Source organism: Corapipo altera, unplaced genomic scaffold (assembly GCF_003945725.1).
Source record: "Corapipo altera isolate COAL_440 unplaced genomic scaffold, ASM394572v1 70, whole genome shotgun sequence".
Classification (NCBI taxonomy): Eukaryota; Metazoa; Chordata; class Aves; order Passeriformes; family Pipridae; genus Corapipo; species Corapipo altera.
The window spans coordinates 1,785,709-1,806,711 of NW_020884911.1; the positions used below are offsets into that span (position 1 = coordinate 1,785,709).

Consider the following 21,003-nt stretch of genomic DNA (forward strand, 5'->3'; position numbering starts at 1 on the left):
GTTTTCCCTGAGAAACAGTGTGATTCTTCTAAGTGGTGTGCAATAAAGGAGGTGGGATGGCTGCTTGGAGCATCCTCAAGGTTGAGGAAGGACTGTTTGATGTGCTCAGCCAGGAGGGAGTGTTTGTGTGGGCCCTGGTGACAGCAGGAACCTGTAAAGTGTGACCAAAAAAGAGATGGATTTCCTGAAAGCCTCTGGCACAGGCTGGATGCTGAAACAGCAGGACTGCTGACCAGCAATTCCTGCACTCTTAACTGTTTGCCAAAATGGAATAGGTGTGTTTTTTTTTTTTAATAGGCAAAGGCTGAAAATAGGAAAAAAAAAATAAAAAAACCCCAGTGCTGGTCCAGTGCAGAGCAAGTGGTTTCCTGATCCTAAACCAGTTGTCAAACCACAGGTCATCAGCTCTGCAGTTGGCAACTCTTTCTCTGGAAGGAAAGGAAGTCAGAGCTGAATAAACAGCAGAGAGGTTCCTTCTGGGTATACCAGGCTTTAAAAAGGCTGCCTTGCTCTTTTTAGCTTGCATGCCAGTGTGGATATTTAACAAACAAATGGGATGAACCAAGACAGGAGCTCTCATCCCTTGGCCCTCTTTAAGATGGGCCATTCACTTAGGAGTTGGACCCAGTGATCCTCGTGGGTCCCCTCTAACTCAGAATATTCGGTGATATTCCTGTGAAATATTTTTATTTTTCAGCAAAAGGTGTCTTGTAGAGGCAGGGGAATTAGTTTTATCATAAATGGGGATTTCTATGTCCTGGTAACCAGAAAAGGAGATGTGGGGAGGGCAGATGTGGGAAGCTATAGAGGCACTTTTTATTTCTCCAGCTCCAGCCTGTCTGTTGTGAGGGACACATGTTAATAGAAGTAAAAAAGCAGTTAGGTTGTGTAGCCTGTACATGGCATTATTTGTACACTGTTTGCACAGAAGGGAAAGCTCAGATTTTAACCCAGTTAACTCCCTTGGCTGTAAATTCTAGGCTGCCCTAATCCATGTTTGGCAGTGAGGTTCCCAGAGCTGGAAAAGGTTTGCACCATGGGGTTGAAGTGCCCAACATGTTATCTAACCCTGACAATAAATGCACCAGCCTGGGAGGCAGAGGAAGGATGACTTAGTTCTGAGTGGAACTAAGTGCTGAGGGGGTTTTGGCAAAGTGAAACGGCCACAGGCAGGAGAAAATCAGGATTTTACCAAAGAAATAATGGGGGAGGGGGGGGAAGTTTTACTGCTGACTTTTAATCTTCTTGGCTTGTGAAATACATAGAGGGACTGGAGAACGATTAGTGGGTGATTTGTAGTGAGAATTGGCTGTGCTGTGTGAGATCTGTGTTTCTTCCAGCTCTCCAGCCAAAGCTTCCCATTGTGCTGAGGATGCTGAGTCCCAGGGACGGATGTTCCCCATTCCAGCACAGCCACTTGCAATTCCTGGGCTCTGATTTAGCCCCAGTCCTGCCTGAGGAGCTCTGGATGCTCAGGAGACCTTGTCTAAGAGCTCCTTGGGCCTTGGGCGAGCTGCTGGAAACTCTGCTTTCCGTGAGCAGTTTGAATCCTGTGGAAAACTCCCACTGACTTTGCAGGGATTATCCATTTGTGGAAAGTTATTTTGAGGGAGGTGCATTCCTTTGTAAAACAGCTGGCAATGACTCTGGGCAACGCTTGGGCCTCAGTCCTGGCCTTGTATTTTTGTTGGGCCGAGCTTGCCCTGTGCCACGCACAATGGGAATGTTCTCCAGGGCTGGAGCTGGCACTTCCCCTTTTAGTCTGATCAAAAATAATAATAAAAGCAAGGCTGGAGTGCAGAAGTGCTTGCAGATATTGCACCCCTTGGGCTATATCCTGGTTGTGTCTTTGAATAACCCTCTGTAGGGATTGGGGTGCAATCCTGCTTGGAAAGCACAGACCCAGCGTGACCCGGCTTTTGTCAGGGCCTTTGGGCTCCCAGGTGAAGAAAAGTGCATTAGAAAAGGAAAATAAAATTAGGTACGGTGTTTTCATTCATTTTCTGGGTCTTGTTATTATATATATAAATTTTCTATTTTAGTACCTTACATTTCTATTGATAGTTGTTTTGTGATCTGTGCGTTCTCAGTAATATTCCAATATTTAATTCCAAGGTAAAGGAGAAATATCCCTGTGTTTTTTTTGTTTAAAGAACATCTTATCTGCTGTCTGCTCAACATATTTCCTGTGATGTTTCAACACAGAGAACCCTGTGCTGCTTTTCAATTTCAGAGTTTGCTGTAAAAATACACCTCTTCCTGAGCGCCTTTCAAATCAGGCCCTGCATTTCTGCCATCCCCCTGTCGTCTCAAACACGGAATATTGCTGTGCCAGAGGATGTTATCAGTGAGTGCAGAGCAGGTCAGGGTGTTTCTAATTCAGATTAATGACCCCATTCCAGTCGCCTCCTTAGCAGGAAATTAGAAAGTGCTGGGAAGGAGAGGAGGGCGATTCATAACACGGGGCTCTCTGTATTGGCAGCTGCACTCATTAAAGAGAAGATATTGTTTTGATATCAAATAATGGAGCCTGACTTATTTATGGGGTGTGGCTCCCAGAGGTTCCTTGGGAAGACTGGCCCCATGTCGAGGGAGAAGAGGTGACTGATGACCTTCAGCAGTACCCAGGGGGTCAGGGTAAGGGACCCCCCCCCCCATCTTCTCCTGCTGCAGAGGTGACCACAGCTGCTCTTCCCAAAGAGCCTGAAGGGAAAAATACCTGCAGGAAGGCTTTGAGCAGCCGAGGAGAAAGCCCTGAGAACCCCCTGGGAAGCAGCTGGTGTTTGTTGCGCTGTTTGATGTGTGCAGTGGGGTTTCAGGGCAGGGGTGTAGCTGCAGGACTGGAGAGCATGTCAGCCCTCAGCAAGGCTCCTGCGTGTGCTGGGCTGGAGTTGGGCTCAGAGGGTGGGCAGAAAAGAGGGTCTGTGTTCTGTGCCCCTCTGTCCGAGCCCAGGATACACTGACACACTCAGCTTCATTCCCCAGCACGCTCTTCTCTTCCCGAGGGGCAGCCAGCCTTCCTCCAGGTTCCTGCTCATGGGAGAAGAGTTTCTGTGCAAAAGAAAGTAAAATTCTGGCCTGGAGAAATGGTCCCCATTCCAGAGCATTTAATTCCAATCCAGCGTGGAAGGGCAGGGTGCATCTTCAGAGGGTGACATTCACACGTGTCACACGGGTGTGGCGCAGGAAGGAGCCCTGGATTTGCAGCTCCTGCCTTCTCCCTCCCTTCTCCAAGCTGTGTGGAGGGCAGGGGATGATCCTTTGTTGAACTGTAAGATCTCTGCCCCTGCAGGGAAGGCTTTGCCCCTGGGAACACAGCAGAGCTTTTCTGTTGGGCACCGGAGGTTCGCACTGGGCACGGGAAGTGCTTCAATGTTCTGAGGAGGAAGGGCTGAACCTTCTGTTCTCCAGGGAGCTGCTGTAGCTCCCTGATGTTAGGGATTTGCTCCTGCATTTTGGTTCTTTTGCCTACCCAGGAGAGCACCAGTTTCTGGGAGATACTGATTTGAAAGCTGGCAAGAAGGAGAAATGCGAGAGAGGGCTTTGGGGTTGAAGGGTGTGATGTGTCAGGGTATGATGTGTCAGGCAGGGGAGGCTTGGCCGAGGTTCAGGTGTGTGGGACTTGGATTTTCACGTTTTCACACTGCCACTGACATTCCACAGCCTGCTGAAATCCTGTGTCAGGTGTGTGAGGTGCCTGTCTTTATTCTGGGTTTGGCCTGGAATCTCTGCAGTCACTGGATGCTCCGAGGTGTCACCACACACGTGGCAGCGTTGCCTTGATTGAAACCCTGAGGTCAGAGGGCAGCAGGAGCCGGGGGTCCCTGCAAACCAGCACCGGGCTGGGCCCGCTGGGCTCTCCTGCCTCTGTGTCATGAAGACAAATGGCATTTTTTAAAATTCTCCTGATGAACCAGCATTCATTTTCCAGCCTCTCTTCCTTCTTTATTGCTTCCTAATGAGCTCTGTTCCCATCACCTCCAGCCTCCTGCTTCTCAACCTGCATTTACACCCATGCATGGAAGAGGAGCAAATTGAACAAATTCATTAAGTTGGCCTGTCTGATGAAACAGCTCTGGTGACTTCTGGGTTTCTGCCTCTTGCTTTTTACAGAAATCTCCTATAAACCTTTACTGGCCACGATTGCTGGGCTTTTTCTGTCTGTCCAGTTGGCAAGAACATCAAATTTTCTTTGTGTGGTGTCTCAGGTTTAACTGAGAACATTTCATTCTCGGTCTATATTTATATTTTTATATATATATTACATACATGTGTGTATTTTTACTCTTTATTTGTATATTTATGGTGGTCTTTTTGCCTCCTTGTTTATTTTTTTTAGCAATGGAATTTTCATAAAAGTGCTTTTCAGGAGCTGTTTGGAATAACAGCTGTTTCTTAGGGGAGGGGATCTGTGCTATTACAGTCCACAAAACTTCCTCTCAGCCCTGGACTGCTCGGGGTGTGTTTTCTCTCCTGCTCTTCCCAAGCTGCTTTGTTTGCTCTTGGACAGGTCAGTGGGTTCAAAATCAAGTGGCCTCACCTCAAGGTGGGATTTTGGAGTTTCGTTTGCGCTTCTGGGTTCAGGTTCTTTGGCTCCACCTTTCTTATCTGAAAGACCCTGGAATTTCCTGCAGTCAAGGCAGGAACAAGTCAGGTTATTTTAGGAGGCCAGAGTTTGTTGTTGCCACCGAGGATCTTCGTTGCCTCAGATTGTTGCAGCCCTGTCACGGGCTCTAATTGTGCAGTTTACTTGCAGAACCAGAACATAAAATACAATTAAAATGCCCCTGTTGGTTAGTGGTTTTTCTTTTTCCTTTCACCATGTTTTCAGGTGAACTCTAAAACTGACACTAGGACTTAATAGTGGAAGCTCCTGGCAGTGCTTCCTGAGATCCAGGGTACCTTGTAGCAGGAATGGGGGGAAATAACTTGTTTGAAGCTGCTGTGCAGGAGTCGTGGGCCTGGGAATTACCCTGGGCCAGTGTCTTAACTGCTAAATGACTCAGCCCTGTGATGCCAGTTCTTCCCAGTGCCCCCCAGTCCAGAAACAAGACTACCAGACCTCACAAAGGCATAAGGTCAGCAAAACCTTCTGGATTTTGTTGCCACATACCTGTCATGCCTCAGGAGGAGCAGTTGTGCCTCGGAATGCTTTGCAAAAGGGCTCTCTAGGTAATGCTCTCATTTTGTGGGGAACAATCCAATTCTTCTAGTCTGAAAAATCTCTTTAGATATTTAGGAAGAAGCCAAATAAGGAGGGAAACAAGCTGTGCAAGGGACCACAAATAGCATGGGTTTGTTGTCAGTTTTCCTGAGGAAAAGCAGCCCTGACAGCTCTGTGCTCTCGTGTCTGACGTTAACTCACTTTATGGGGGCTGGCACCACGGCGAATGTGTATTTATAGGGGGGTATGCACAGGAGCCCTGCTCCACACAGACTGCTGATTTAGGAGGCTAATTTGGGAGCACAGGCACTCTCTGTAGTCAGCACAGCCTCAATGAACTCTCTGAGTTACCCCTGAAGGGAGGCACCTTTTGGAGTTCCTAATTTTGGCAGGTCAGTCACGTGCTGGTGCGTGAGCCTCGAGTGAGCAGCACTGAGGGCTGGTGCTGGCACTGCTCTGCCCACAGCCAGGGAACTCTGGAGAGCTGAGTGTGGCTGAGGACAGGATGATCCTCCTTCCCTGGCTTGTGCAGCCAGATCTGAGGGCAAAGACACACTTGGATACGACTGTGCCTGAAATACCTGTTAGTCAGTGAGGGAAAAGGGAACTCCCTACCCCGGACCCAGCCGTGCGTGATCGATTTAAGCCGAGCTTTAGGTGGCGGGGCAGGTATCAGCGTGGACCCCTGCAAGCTGGTACGTGCAGAACTGGCTACCAGGGATGTTATCTGAGGATAAACAGAGCTAAAAAAGTAAAAAAAAAAACCAGAAGAAAACCCCACCCTGAAGACACCCACGTGTCTGCAGAAGTGGAGGTTAATGAAGTGAGGAGCAGAGGGGCCCGTGAGCCCCCGGCTTCTCCATCTGCCTCAGGCTCATCCCGTGACCCCACACAAATTATCTCCTGCTCACTCTCCACCTCTTTGCAGCGAAAATGATTTTATTCACAGGAGGTGATGTCACGAGATTGTTGTGAGGGGATGTGACTCAATGTTTGTATAATGCTTTGAAGATGGAGAGTGCTAAGTATTGTTGTTTGAGATGGCAACAAAATAAAACAAAATATGGTCGGTGCAGCTGTTCGAGCCAAATCCATTCTCAGTTAATCTTCCAAGCAGGAATTCAAAATCAAAGTAAAAAGCCTTGCCAACTGGAACTTTACAGCTCGATGGGAAAGTTAGAAAGAGAATTAATTGGGTTTTAAATAGTTGTAACTGTATTTTGATGGAGCGTGGTCTGGAGCGCTCATCTACTCCGAGTTGCCAATCAGTTTGGAACTGGGAATTAAGCCTTGCTCAGGGGACTCTTTTTTTTTCAGAAAGAGGAGATAATTGGGCCATCTTACCTGGCACGCTGTGTAAAGTGTCAAGAACCCTGAGCACATGTGCTTTCCCCACTTTCTGCTGCCTTGGTGCACTCATGCAAACCAGCAGAAGATGTGCAAAGTGGTGAAGTTGCCACACGTCACCACAGAGCTCCTCCAGGGAGTCGCTGTCACCTCCCAGGAAGTTGAGCCCCTGATCCTGCCCCAGAGGGTTGCTCCAGGCCAGTGTTCTCCTGGCCTGGGATAGCTCCAGGATTGTGTGCTGCTCCTCTCAGCAGCCACTTCTGGCTCGCTCCTACACGATCTTCCCTTTGGATCGAGGAGTTTACTCACAGTGTAGTAGAGAAGAATTTGCTCCCCAGCCCTTGTGGTCTCTGTGATGGCCTTTGGCCTCTCTCCCCTCACTTTTGGGAACACAAAATTACTGTGCTGACTCAGACTGACAGCTCAGTGTTCCACTGAACATGACCTAAAACCCCATTAAGGATGGATGTGCTTCAAAATTGTTTCTACCTCGTGGCTGATGTTTTAAAATATGAGAGTAAAAATTTGCTTCCTGGAAAACACTTTCAAGTCCCGATCTGAAATTAGAAAACTCAACTATTTTTACCTCCCAAAGACCTGCCTCTTCTAAGGAAATGTACATTTGATTTAGGGCTTTTAGCTGATGTTCAAAGGGACCTGGACATGTCCCTCAGCCTCTTGTGTTTGGTGGGATTGGGGCATGTGAAGCACCTTTATAAGAGGGTCATTCATGGCTTCTGGCTTTAAGTGAGCACACTGTTTTCTAGCTAAACCATAGTGTTTAATTTTGCTGTCCTGTGCAGAGGAATGCCTTCAGATCCTAGTTTTTTGTTTTCTTAATACTTTTGAAGTTACTCGTTCCTAAAATATGACTCTCAGTAAACATCTCAGCACTTTAATTTGGCTTAAATTTACGCTCGAATATTAAAGTTCCAAAATAGTTTTATGGGCAAATAAAAAAAACGATGGCTCTGGGAGCCTTTCTTTTCCGTATCTTTTAGTGATGTTAAACTCTATACACAAGTAACTGCCTTATAAACAGCTTTATATTGCACTGGATTGCAAATCACTGGAACAACATGCTCTAATGGGCTGCAAATAGCACAACATTATAGCCTCAGTTTCTGCACCCACAATGAACAAGATCATTGGAAAAGCTGGTGATAAAACTCGGCATAAAAAATAACCTTAAATCTAAGCCCTTCTATATCACAAGTAACAGAACAAAAGAAAAAATAAAATTATATTTTTCTTAGAAGCGACACGAGCCAGCCCAATTCTTCTTGCTGAAAGGCTTTTTCTTATCATATTCCAAGTAAAATTCGTATTTCCTTTAGAACTGTGCTTGATGTGACAGAAATGATTGCAGAAATCATTTTTCCTCACCTTTGGAAAGCTGATTTTCTCTGAGAATCGATTAGTTAGCTGTCAGGAGAAAGCATGGATCGTACATTCTGGATCACTGAGTGGACAGAGCAGTGTTGAAACACCCGTGGCAAGCGTTCATTACTTGAGGTCTGGCAATATTAACAGTGCAGCACAGGACTGACATTTTCCCCCCCTTTCTGAAGAGAAATCTGTGTAATTAGATATTTATTTTTTGTTCTGAGGTGTAAATGTAGCACGGTAGTTTAAAACTGTGTCCTGAGGGCAGAGCACGTGTGATGCTGCAGAGATTTTAAGCTGCTGGGTTCTGTAACATGGGAATGGTTGTTCCTTCTGTATCCTGGTATGGATGGAAAGGCCCTATAGGCAGGGGAGAATCCAAGTGGAAAACTCTATAGTGGCATCATCTGGGATTTTCTGGTTTTCCTCAAACTCCAGAAGATCTTTTACGCTTGTATGAATGTAGAAATCAGCTACAAATGGGAAGTAGCGGAAAAGGTGGTCAGTGCTTGTGTGGTATTTCACAGAATCTTGATCACAAAAAATATCACCAAGTCACTGAAAGATACACATCTTCCACATTCCAAGATAATCTAAATTATTATCTTGTTAACCTTGACATTTCAAGTGCTTTCTGAAACACATCCAGCAGCTCATGAGACCTGGTTCCGCATGGTGCAGCTTCTTATGCCCAGTGAATAGGGACACTGCACGCTCCCCCCACCAAAAATTCCCTACAAAATATCTTCCCTGAGAAGTTTTGGCAGAAAATAAAGCATTATGAGGCGAGGGCCATGTGTGCTGCCTTTGTGCAGTCAGTGTTTTGGGTGTCAGCTGTTTGGTGCTCATACATTTTAATTAAGGCAGGGCACACTGATGTGTGCGTTTTATTTGAGCTTGTTCTTCCTTGTAAGCCTAATGGACTTACTGAGCCCCACAAGCGTGAACAAGCCTGGCAGGTCCCCTTGCCAGCGGACTTTGGCAGAGCTCCCTGTACAGATAATGTGAGAGGGAATTGTCCAATCCGACAGAAACCCAGCTACTGTACTTAGTAAAATGAAATACTTTAAGGGGCATGTTTTCCTCCTGCCTTCCTGTGAGGAAGGTGATGCGTCAGAGGAGAAGGATGTTACCCAAATGCTTTTCTAGGCACAAATTTTGGCTTTCTTGGTGCTCATTTTATCAGCTGTGCTCAGGCTTATGAGCTGTAGCACAATGGACTGTGGCCCTTTAGGGAAATGTCCCTAAGTTTTATTTTCATCATGGCTTGAGAGCAGTAACTGTGAGTTACTACCCAGTCCCCTTCACAGGGCAGTAAAAGTGAACCACTCAGTTTTTGGATTTGATTTGATTTGAACAGAGATTCCTGACTTGTGTGCAAGAAAAGAGAGCGAGAGAGAAATATCAGGTGGCAGCTTTTGCCGGGATGGCCCTAATAGTTGGAGCAGCAGCCGTGGATCGGGATTTGTGTCCTTTCCGTGCCTCAGCCACGGCTCTCTATCGCCGAGGCAGTTCACCTCTCCCAGCCACACTCACAGGGACTTCTGTTTGAAAAAGCAGTGTAATAACATCGGCTCGCGGTGGTGCTGAGGGAACCATGTGGTGCCAGCGCCGGCAGAGGAGGCTGGAGGCGGCTGAGGACCGCGGTCTGAGGTGAAGCCCCTTTGTTGTGTGGAGATCAAGCAGGAGAGGGGTGTCAGGCGGCCGGAGGGGTCAGAAGTATGTGTGTATGTGTCCATATGTCTGTATTTTATACGTCCGTGCCCACAAGGACCGGCACCGTGAGGGCCCCGCACCGCCTGTGTGCGGGCGCCACCTGCCGGCCGCGCCGCCCTTCCCGCCGCCTTTCCCGCTGATTTTCCCGCCGCCCTTCCCGCCGTTTTCCCCGCGGCTTTCCCGCCGGGGTTCCAGGGATTCAGGGGTGTTTGGGGCGAGGCGAGAGCCCGCGTGGGGCTGTCCCGGCCCCGCCGAGAGGAGCGGCCCGGGCTTTCCCCCTGAGGCGACTCGCGGCCGTCGCTCTGAGGGGCCCGGCGGCGGGAACCGTGAGGGAGTTGCTGAGGGGGGAACAGCGGGCGCTGTTCAGCCGCCGGCACTGCTGCAGGCGTTTGGAAATGTGAGTGATGTCCCGTGTCGCATGTCACCAACAGTTGTCCCGCCTTATGTTTTGGGTTGTTCCAAGGGAGAGCCAAGCTCTGGGCCCCAGAGGAAATGTCCTTTGCGCTCTGCGGAGACTCCCTGTTGGGGAGGGGCCCGGTCACCTTCCACCGTCACTGACCGAGTTAACGCCGGCAGGGAATTTGTCTGAGGTAACTTGTTGTGCCATTAGCTGTTATCCAGTGCTCACGGTGTGTCGGTCTGTGCTTTGTACCTGGAGCACATCCAGATAGGCAGATGAAAAAAAGCTGAGGAAGAGAAGTCTGGGTCAGCATTTCTAGTCAAAGTCAGTTTATTTGAGCTGCTTTTGACTTATGTAAATAAAAGCCAGAGAGGAATGTAGCTCTTGGTTCCTCCGTTTTTTATATTTTTTTTCCTCATATTTTATTTGCTGCTTTATTTCTGATTTCTGCAATTCTGGTCCTAGCTCATATTGGTAATTTTTGAAAACTTCAGTGAATAACTCCAGGGGTTTGTTAGTTTGGCTGTTTGTTTGCCCAATAGATGTTCACTAAACAACAAATCCACAAAATTCACTAAGCTGACCGAAGTCCCTGCACTGCTGACCTGTATTCCCATGCAGTACTTCTCCTGGACAGATGGGGCTGCTGTGGAATCGGTTATTTCCTCTGAGGGCACTGGTATTTTGGGGACTGTCCCCTCCTTGCTAAATACTTGCTGAGGACTCACTCAGATCAGTGACTGCTCAGATAGTTGCTCCTGCCTGTCTCCTTCTAGCCTAGCTCACTGTAAAACAGATAAACAGAGGGCTGGTTACCCTCAGCAGCTACTCAGTGGCTTTAGGTGATGCTGCAGGTGACCACCAGTTTCAGACTGTCACCTCTACCAGGGCTTCCCTGTTCTGTGCTGGTTGTCACCCCACTGCCGTGGGCACATCAAACACTGGGTTCCACTCAGGGAGCACTGAACTGCCTCAGGAACTGCCTCTCCCCTCTGCCAAAACATTCCTGCCTGAGCTGCTCCTGCTGGTTTTTACCATAATATTAAGCTTGTAGGTATTAGAGTAAAGCAGTGTCAGCTGAAATCCCTGGCACCACAACTGACTCTCAAATTTGTGGTCTGGCCTTAACCTTAGAACAAGCAAATGCTCATTTAGGTTGTTTTGCAAGTATATGATTTAGTGACATCACCAAATTTCTGGCTCATCGAGACCTTTCCAGAAGCAAACAATAAGTAGCAGCAAACCATATCCTTGAAGTAGATTTTGGGTGCAAAAACCTGAGCATTAGCACATCTGCCTTTTCAGTAATGAGATAAATAATGCAGAATCAGCTTTTAGGATTGAAAATACATCTCCTTGTTCAACACATAACACATGGTATGCAACAAACAGCACACCTGACATTCCCACAATGAAAATCACTGTTCTCAGGCAAAGCTGTTTGGTACTCTTATAAATGCAAAAGGAAATCAGGTTGTTCAGTGCAATGTATTGTCCCGAGAAAGAGCATCTAGTTACAGCAGCCCAATTTGTTATTTTTCTCTAAGGGAACATACTGAATGAACCGTATTATTTTGTAGATAATGGACAAAACCATTCTTTATTATGAAAACTTTATGCTCTTTCATAAGCATTAATAACGCTGGGGGTGTGTGGGTGGGAGAGCAGGTGGGTAGGAGTGGAAGGGGAGAACAAAAGGCATCGCTTGGAGGCTGTAATTTCTTCTGAAATATTTCTCCCTGTGAGACCTCTCTCCTTCAGAACATTTGTACAGAAGGGAAATGCTTTGTGTTTCCTGCAGTCTTCAAGTTTTTACTGCTTTTTGTGAGTCTGGTGCTTCTGAAAGGTTTAGGAAAGCCTTTATTTATCCCGGTGACGTACAGGACTAACAGCAGTGGAAATTTCCTGGTGCTCTGGGCCAGTGCCTGGATCTCGTCTGAAACCATCTCTGAGGCTCAGAGCATTGTCCCTCTGCAGCTCTCCCTCTGCCGAGATGGGACAAATTGCTGCTCTTCTGAGAATGTTTTCCTGTGCTTGAGGTGGTTTTCCCCCGTTATCCTCTTCAGAGGTCACAGAGCAGCAGTGGCAGCAGCAGTTGCTGCACACGTGGGTGGATTCAGGTGGATTCCTGGGATGGGCTCCACGTCAGAGTACCGAGAATCCTCCCATCTTCTGTCTGCCTGGAAAACTGTGGCATTAAATCTGATTCCTACGTTGTAGCAACCAAATGTTTCAGCCTCACAACTCTGTGTGTGTGGCAGGAACGGCCCTGGAGGTTTTTTTCCTGTTCCAACCTGCTTGCCTCACTATTGCTGTTTTAAGATCCTCCCCATGGACACTAGTAAGGGTTCAAGACCATCCTGCTCATGAGAATCCCAAAGAGAATTTCCATTCGGGGTCCAGAAAAAACTTTATTGACACAGTTCTTTCATCCCCAGTGTGTCCAGAAGTGCTTTTCTGAAGTGATCAGAAACTTGCCTTCATAGTTGCACAGATTCTTTTCATGGCTGAGAGTTAAATGCAATGAGCTTGAAATATTGCTGCACAGAGCTCAGCAGCCAGCTTCTCTCTAAATTAAAGAGTCCATTTTAAAGAATAATAATAAAAAAATAATTAACACAAGAATGCATGTTTGCAGCCCTATTAGTCAGAAGCAAGTGAGGTAATGAGGAAGATTAAAATCAGTGCTGGCCTTTCCTCTGAGAAGTTTATGGGCATTTAATGAATTTAAATGGGAAAAGGAAGCTGGTAATTGAATTGTTAGTTAGAACTTTATTCAGCAGGGAGTGAGTGATTTCTGTTGGCTTTCACTGCTGTGCTCCCCTTTGTCACCTCAGCCTGTGCACTGGGAGCACTGGATCTGTATTTATGTAACTGGGAAAACATGGGAAGTGTGTTATTGATTCCATTGATTGGAAACATGTAATTAGCACCGAAAAAAGATGAGCTGGATGGGAATCATGTCATGCTCAACAATTATAAGGGAATGTGTGAGGGGGAAAAAAGGGATTCTTACTGGAAACTCTGGCTGGGTGATTTACACCAGTCCATACAGACAGAGAACAGCAGAGCAAAGTGAGCCCCAGCCCACACAGCTGGCAGGGAAAATGCTGCAACCTGAATTAATTTTCATTAAAAAGGTGTGTGAAGCAGCAGGAGGAACAACTGCAGCTCCCTGCAGATGGAAAGGGCAGTGGTAGGAAGGCACCAGCAGGGAAAATGCTGCGAATTGGTGCTGTGGAGAAAAGGCAAATGAATTTACCCTGTCAGCTGTGGGAGGTTGCTCTTTATTGTAGGCTGTGTGTAGCTAATGTGTATGGGCCCTTGTGGCTTGGGGGATTGTTGGTTTGGGTTGGGTTTAGCGCCTGAAAACCCTTGGAAACTACTGGGAAAATGTTACGACTGTGAGCTCTCTGGCCACTGACATCCCTGCAGAGAAACCCAAAGGAACTTTTCCCTCCTCCCAAAGGTCAGCCCGCTCGCCACGAAAACAACAGATGTTGAAAGGAAACCATCTGAAGATGTAGGGTTTCAACTGGCAGCAGGGGAGGATGGGCTGCCAAAATGCATCTTTGCTTTGTGTTTCTGAAAGCCTCAGTTCCTCCTCTTGGGAGACATCCCTGTTTGGCCCCTGCACGGACACACTGGGTTACATTTAATCTGCTGTGGTGCAATGGGAAGGCTCGGGCTTACAAAAAACTGGCCTGTGGAGCAGATCCAGGGCAGTTGGCCCATGGAAAGCTCTGCACTGCTCTGCTTTTAGCACTACTGGGGATTTTGGAGGTGTGTCAGTGAAGGAATCAGATGAGGCTCTTTTGCAATGGGGATTTGGCCCCTGGAATTCCCAAATGCAGGGTTTTTTTGTCTTTGTGTGAGCATCCCAGTAACTAAAGGTGCTTCACAGAACCCCGTGCGCACAAGGAAAGTTTAAGGAAAAAGAGATTACGGGAAAAGGGATCTGTGGGAATAACTGAAAAGGCAGAATTTCAAGGACAACTGGGAGAGCAGATGTGAGTTCTCACTGAGGGTGTGGGATGGTTCCCAAACTCTCTAATTACTTTGTAATAAGTTGTACAGGATCCCGTTTAATTATGGCACCTACGTGCAAAGAAAGGAGAAGCATTTTGTGAATGCAGTGGCCAGAGCAGGAGAGTAATTGAAATGTTAATTCTAATCATATGCTATGCTCATGCATTGATTTTTTAATTCATGCTATCCATTAATTAGTTAGTGCCTGTAAAGCACACTGAAGATAGAAAATTACTGTGGACTATTGTTACTGTCGTTATGCACTAAGTTAATTAGTTCCTGCAGGTTTTAATCGGATTATTGAGATGTAAACTTAGCGAATATGATTCCGGAGCAAAGGCTGTCCTGGGAATGGTGGCGAAGGGAGCAGCTGCAGTGCCCATGCACCCAGATCAGAACACTGGCTGCCCTGGGCACATCTTCTTAGAAATCTTCTCAGGCTGGTCCTGTGTGAGCTTCCCTCTGCCCTGGAGAGCTCTGTGGTTAAGCCCAGCCTAGCACACGTTCAGCCCGGCCTGGTGAGGGGGTTACTGCAGAAGGGGCTGTCACAGTGCTGAGCAGTGATTTATGTCCCTGGCAGATGAGGAACAGGAAGATTAGAGCACAAAGATGAGAAGAGTCTCAGTTTCCCTGTGGGGCCAGCACATTTCTGTCACCCTTTGAAGAAGGGGAGTTGTCTTTAAACCAATAGTATCTTTACCAGGATCTGGTTGTAGTTTTTTCCTTTTTCTCTTTCTCTGTCTGTAATCATGATGAAACCTGACAACTTTGTCCTTCCTTCTTGTCCGAGCTTTGGAAGGTTGTATGGAAAATAACTGTTTCTATTCGGCCTTATTTATTTATTTATTTCAAAATAGCTCCTTTTGAGGGAAGCATCAACACCTGATCCTCTTGAAAGAAAACCTCTGGGAGGTTTTCCTTTCAGTTTGGTCCAGACTGCCTCCCCCTGCCCCCGTGCAAGATCAGGGATATTCTGGGTTTGTGTGAAGTTGAAGATCCCTAGTTCCAGAGCCTGCTTTATTTGCAAACCACTCATTTCTCAGCTGCAGATCTTCCCATGGCTGCAACAAGGCTTTGGGATCTGCATCTTTGCTGAATGTTTTGATTGTAGTGCTTATAAGACCCCCTGTTAAAAAAAATCACCCAACAAAACATAAAGGCATTACAGTGGAAAAAGGAATACAAATACATTTGCTCTTTTGTAAAAGACATTTATCAAAGTCCAATCAGCTGGGATTTTCTGGTACATGGCTGACTTGCAAAATTCCTTTTGGCATCTTTGCATTTTTTGCAATGTAAGGAAGCACCACTTGGATTACTGCAGCTGTAAGAGGATTCCAGTTGACAAGAGAAAAGAATAGGCAATGTGATTTTTTTTTCTGAATTCTTTTTATGTTACCTATTTCTCTCTTCTGACTTTGTTTCTGTGGTTTTCTCTGTGCAAAATGTCAGCCTGCTTTTAGAAGGAGGTCAGGAATAAGGCTGATAAACAAGTATTTGAGCAGGGTACAAGTCCAGTGTTCCTTGCAAATAATGGAAAGTCACATATTGGTGAGTTTTGGGACAAATTCTAAAATATCACTGCTGTCTGCTTCCACAGCACTGAGTTCCTGGTAACAGCAATAAATTCCTGCTCTGCTTGAAAACCCAAAGGAGCCCAAACCCCCCTCGTTTCAGTGCCCATCTATTGGTGCAGCAGCACTTCCCAGAGCTGGTGCATCTCCTCTTGAATTGATTACATAAAAATAGCTCAGAGGAGGATGCTTAGATTAGAAATCCTGATTTGGGTGCTCGTTTCTGTTTTGCTGCTGCTGTTCCTCAGCAAACAGAAGTGTGTACCATTGCAACAGGGTGTTGTAAGATGCGGTGTGTAATGTTTAGTTAGCACTGGATAGAAGAGTTCACTTGCCTAATATATCAAACACAGCTTAATTAAATATTTAATGGATTTTTCCCCCTGCGAGGAACCAGCAGAATAAGTAAGGAGTGTGTTCCTGGAGATGAAAGTTGCAGAGGAAGGTGATCTGTGGGGATCACTGTCCATTCAATAACCTCACGAGCTGCCTTCCCAATTACTGTGCTCCTTCCCTCCCAGTGTGCTCTTGTGTACATTAATATGGATAAACATATAACCAGTGAGAACTTCAAAGTAGCACTGGTGGGAAATGTTAAGTTGGGTCCTGTTTGCTGAGCTGGCAATAAAGTTGTGCTTTGTTCCTCCATTAGTTGGGTGTGAGTGTGGGTTTACAGTGAGAAATGCCCGTATATGACATGGGACAGTCTCTATATAACTAGAATTCTGCCCCTTCCCCTGCACTTTGCAGGAACCAGAGGTCTGAGGTGCAGCTTTTAAATTCTAGGGGCATTTTCTAGGAGCAACAGCTTTTCTTGTTTTTCTCATCAAAAATAATCTGTGAATAATAGTTTAAAAAAAAAATGACAAAAGGGATCTTCTCCTCTGTGTTGCCTTCACTGGGCACTTCCCCTGAGAAGCAAACAACATTTTGGATAAGCCCAAAGGGCTCTGAGTTCCAGCTTCTTCCCCTGTGTTATTAACACGTTGCACCAGCTCGGTGTGGGGAATTGCCAGTGAACTGGAGGCCCAGGGTTTGTTCAGGTGTGTGATCTGTACTCTAAAAAATATTGCAGTGGTTTCTAAACTGCTGTGGCAGCACAGGGAATACATTCAGTAGGAAGTACCATGTTCTGTTTTCTACTCAAGGACCAGTGCTTGGCTGGAAGAAATGGTTTTCTTGGTGTTTTTAAGTGAGTCTAGGGAAATCTTCAAAAGAATCTGATTTTGCTTCTCTGTAAATAGGTAATCCCAGCAGAGATGGGAACTCCTCAGAACGGGAAGTTTGGATAATTTGGGAATCCCTGGAGTTGTTTCCCACTGTGGAAGTTGTCGGTGTGAAGCTGCAAGGGACAGGGAGAAATCAGCTGCAGTGCCACTGGTGTCTCTGTGGTAAAGGGGTAAGTGGTGGATAAATAACCCATGGTTCCACAACAGCCCACCTTACTGCAGGCAAAACCCGAATTTTTGGGAGATTTGTTGAGACTGCAGAGGCTATTTACAAAATCCTGCCCTGCCAAGGAAGGAGGTGGATATAAAAGGCCATCATGGAGCCATGGGAAAGCCAGAATGAGTGAGTGGATGACTGATTTAAATATTTTGGATAAACTGAGATGATTCTAAATGAAAAAATAGAGTTACAAACCACTGGAGATCTGTCCCATGTACTCTTGTTGTAGATTAGTTTTACTTAAGCAAACATATCTTTATAAAAAATGCAATGAGCAATCTCTTTTTCATAAAAAGGGTTTATTAACAAATATCAATAATGCCACTGAAGAGGCAGATTCAGCAGTCTTTTCATAGAAAAAAAGAATCTCATAGGTTCAGGGAAATGATAGAAGAGTGTGGAGGCTTGGATGAAGAAGAGTCCTAGGGAGGAGTTCCAGAAGCTCCTGGGAAGTGTCCAGCATCCATCAGGGCAAGGTGTTTTCCTGGGTTGCTGCTTGCAGACAGTGGTGCCTTTCTTCCTGGCATGGTATTGCTTAACTTCCAAACCTTTTAAATTCTTTGCCCAGGATTTATCCTGCCTTAATCTCATTCCAATGCTTGTGCTTCCTAAGTAAGTTGTAAATGCTTCAAGCTCTGTTGGTGTTTTAGGGGAGGACAGAAGTCTCCAGCTTCACCTCCGTAGACACTGTGCCAGTATTTCCACTTTCACAGGGCTGGGGAAGCAAAGGATGATGCTGCAGGGTGTGCACCTTGTCTCTTTTCCCACCCCATTGGCTTTTACTTTATTTCCACCAACAACAGTGGACAGAAGCAGTTGGCCCCTTGTTAACTCCCTAATCCCACGTGCACACAGAGCAGAGTTCCCCAGGGCTGAGGGGGAGCACGGCTCAGAGAGCCCCACAGATGCTGTTTCTGCACTGTTATCTCTCCAGAAAACTTGCCAAGCTCTCCACAATAAATCAACCCATGAAAGTGTTGTAATTAAGGATTTCACTCTGGCATCTATGGATGCCTCTAAGTCCTTGCTTTGGGAATGTTTTCTGCTCAGCTGGAGAGGTGCCTGTTTCCATATTTCGTTTTGTCTCTGAGGACCAGCCCTCTCCCCCCTTGTTTAACCTTGGGCACTTAGAGAGCACGTTCATTTACACCCCCTCACTGACATTAACAAACAGGGGTAGGATTTTGGCCAACCCCTGCAGGAGCAATTTCCCTCTCAGTTTGAGTGGCAGCATCTTTTCCTGGCAGTAATCCGTGACTTGGGGATCCCAGGTTTGTCCTGGAGGAGGAACATAAAACTGTCTGAAGTTTTAAAAAGCCCAATGACTAATCCAAGATGAGCTTTTTTATCCTCCTCTCCAGATTGTTAATTTTTCTAGTTTTCCTTTGCATTTTCTCTTAGTTGGAAATACGTGGAATATTTTTGTCTCTCCAAAGTGTTTGTGGGATGAAAAGACAGCATGTTGGCTGGTTGGGTTTGTTCCAGGTTGTCTGTTTACTCACCTGTGGTCAAGCCAGGAGCAAAAGGTGAGGATTCTGTCTTTAAATGTTTTGGATACAAAGGTGTCTGCACTGAAGGATTTTGCTTCTGGCCAGCTTTAGCTGGGTGGAATTATCCATAATATCCCTTGTGCACTGGCAGTACCAGTCTGTTAATTTTTCTTTGCGCTGACACTCTGTGAACACTGCGAGAGGCTCCATTAGGAGAAGTCCAATGTTGTACTGTAAAATATTCCTCTGTGAATGCATTGGTGTAATTTATGCTGGGACAGTGACTGCAGGAGTGGCAGTCAGGGTTGGAAAATGAATCCTGTGATGGTGAAAGAGCTGGGGAACATTGCAGGGGAAGCTCTACCCCTTTTCCTGGGAAATCAGCACAACTGGGATTAGACAGCAGCCAGTGTGGGTGATGCTGTGTTGGGTGTCAGCTACGGACACACGAATGATGGGTAGAACATCTAGAAGCAACTGTAACTAAAATTACTTGAACTTTTCATTTTTAAACTCCTTCCACTTCCTTCCAATTTGGGAATGACATTTTTCAAGTCTGAACTCTTCTCAAAAGTATTTTTGGAAGGTCTGAACAAAAACAGTTTAGCCATCTTTGTGTAAAATGACTGCTAGGAAAGTACTCAGCTCTGACACATTTTTGGCAGGGAGCTATTGAACAGCTTTAGGGCCTTGTTGGAAGTGTCCAAAAGTGTTTTTCAAATCATCATCTAATTATTATTGGTTATAATAATGGACACTTTTTCCTGAAGCATTTTGATTTAAAAGTTTCTGGTCAGTTTTCAGTTAATTGTTTATTTCATAGAAAGAAATTAATTAGGACTTGTAAAAACCTAACATCATATGACCTTTCAACTGAATTAGAAGAAGAAGAAAAGCCTTAATTTATTGCTGCCTTTTCGCCTAGCTGTTCTTTTTTAAGTTGCATTTAAATAGAATATATTTGGGCATGAAAGTTGACAGCTCCTTTTTCATGGCCTTTTACTGTATTTTTGCTGTGGCTGGTCAGATGCTTTTATCTAAAGCTTTGTTCTTTGCGGTGGAAAAAAATTCCAGAGGATTTAAGAGAGTGATAGAGTTTTCAGAGAAAATAAAATTTTCACACAGTACTTGGGGCTGGTCAGGAAATGGGATTTCATGCTGGCAAAGCTCCGCGCTTTGTTGGAGCTCTTGTTGGCAGTGGTGGAATTTGGGGTTCGTCCCGCAGCTCAGCCGACATTCCCACCCTTCTGTGCTTCCCACTGTGCCACAGGGACTCTTTGGAGTGGGTGTGGTGGGTCCTGAGTAGAGCCTGGAGCTGTGGGAGCAGCTCAGGTGTGATTGCCATGCCCAGGCAAGGGAGGAGCTGGGCTGCCTTGGCTGGGTCATCCTGGGAGCCAGCTGGATGGAGCCATGGGAGGCTGGAGGTACCTGGGAGATGGATCAGCTCAAAGAACGTCTCTGAATGCTGTTTGGGTGGGGAAACCGCTTGGTGTGGGGAAAAGGCAAAGCGTGGCCCACGGTGGAAAGGAGCAGGAGAACTTCTGTTGTGATGGAGGGACAGCTGGCAGCTGAAGGGAAGGATTAGCAATAAGAACAGAGGAGCAGTGTTTGATTTAACCATTCTTTGGCAACTCTTAAATTGGACTAAGAGCAGAAGGTAATCCTTGGCTAGTCTGGTCCTGTAGCATGGGCAGGGAAGTGCTGGCTGGGACAGTGACGTGGGACAGGTAGGGCACAGCTGGTGCAGCTGCCTCTGCAGAGCCAGCCCTGCTCATGGGGCTACAGCCTAGTGATCTGCCAGTGCTGGCATTAAGTACTTTAATTTTTCCTCTCAAGAATGAGACATCTTCTTTAATCCCACGTAATTATAAAATTGCAAAGTCGGAGGTAGCAAGGGCCCATTAGGTGAGGCAGCTCCTGTGCCCTCAGGGGATTGTTCAGGGGAACTCGGTGATTGAGAAACGGGGATTCAACCAATTACTCACCTCGTAGTCTTGGTTCATCACTCCTGCCACTGAGATCCCTCGTGTCATCTTTCTTTGCGAGCAGCATGAACGGATTATCAAGTTTCATTCTCAAATCATCTGCAAGGCAGATTTATGCAGAGCCTTTGTATCTCTAAGCAAATTGGGGAATGTGAGTCTCTCGCTACCACGCGGCCGAGTATTCCTAAGGAAGGGCTATTAATAGCCCGATCCTAGTTCCCGCGGGGGGCTCATCTCATGGCATGCGACCTCCCTCTGGAGCGGGGAGCCGCGCCGAGGAGCGGTGCGGGGCTGGGAGTGCGGGAGCCGCGCCGAGGAGCGGGGTGCGGCTGTGAGCGCCGAGGCGGTGCCGGCGGGCGGTGATGTAATGGGAGCTGTGGAGACCGGCCCGGCGGGGGCACCGCGCTGCTCCGCGGGCGGCTGCGCCCTCCCTGGGTCCCGCGGGGCGGGGCGGTCCCTGAGC

General features: G+C 46.6%; 1 protein-coding gene and 1 long non-coding RNA gene across 4 annotated transcripts in view; one reads left to right on the forward strand and one right to left on the reverse strand.

The window, feature by feature from the left end:
* Window positions 1-21,003, forward strand: part of CCDC85A (coiled-coil domain containing 85A) — a 190,893-nt gene that overhangs the window by 113,471 nt on the left and 56,419 nt on the right. For all 3 annotated transcript variants that reach the window (XM_027653778.1, XM_027653779.1, XM_027653780.1), the window contains one exon: window positions 16,861-17,015. In XM_027653778.1, coding sequence (XP_027509579.1) covers window positions 16,861-17,015 — 155 coding nt within the window. The remainder of the gene's footprint in view (window positions 1-16,860; window positions 17,016-21,003) is intronic.
* The window catches only part of LOC113952096, a 2,290-nt gene continuing 597 nt past the window's right edge, over window positions 19,311-21,003 (reverse strand). The window contains exons 2-3 of the long non-coding RNA XR_003529389.1: window positions 20,541-20,639; window positions 19,311-20,123 (exon numbers count right to left, since the gene is read on the reverse strand). This is a non-coding gene — a long non-coding RNA (uncharacterized LOC113952096). The remainder of the gene's footprint in view (window positions 20,124-20,540; window positions 20,640-21,003) is intronic.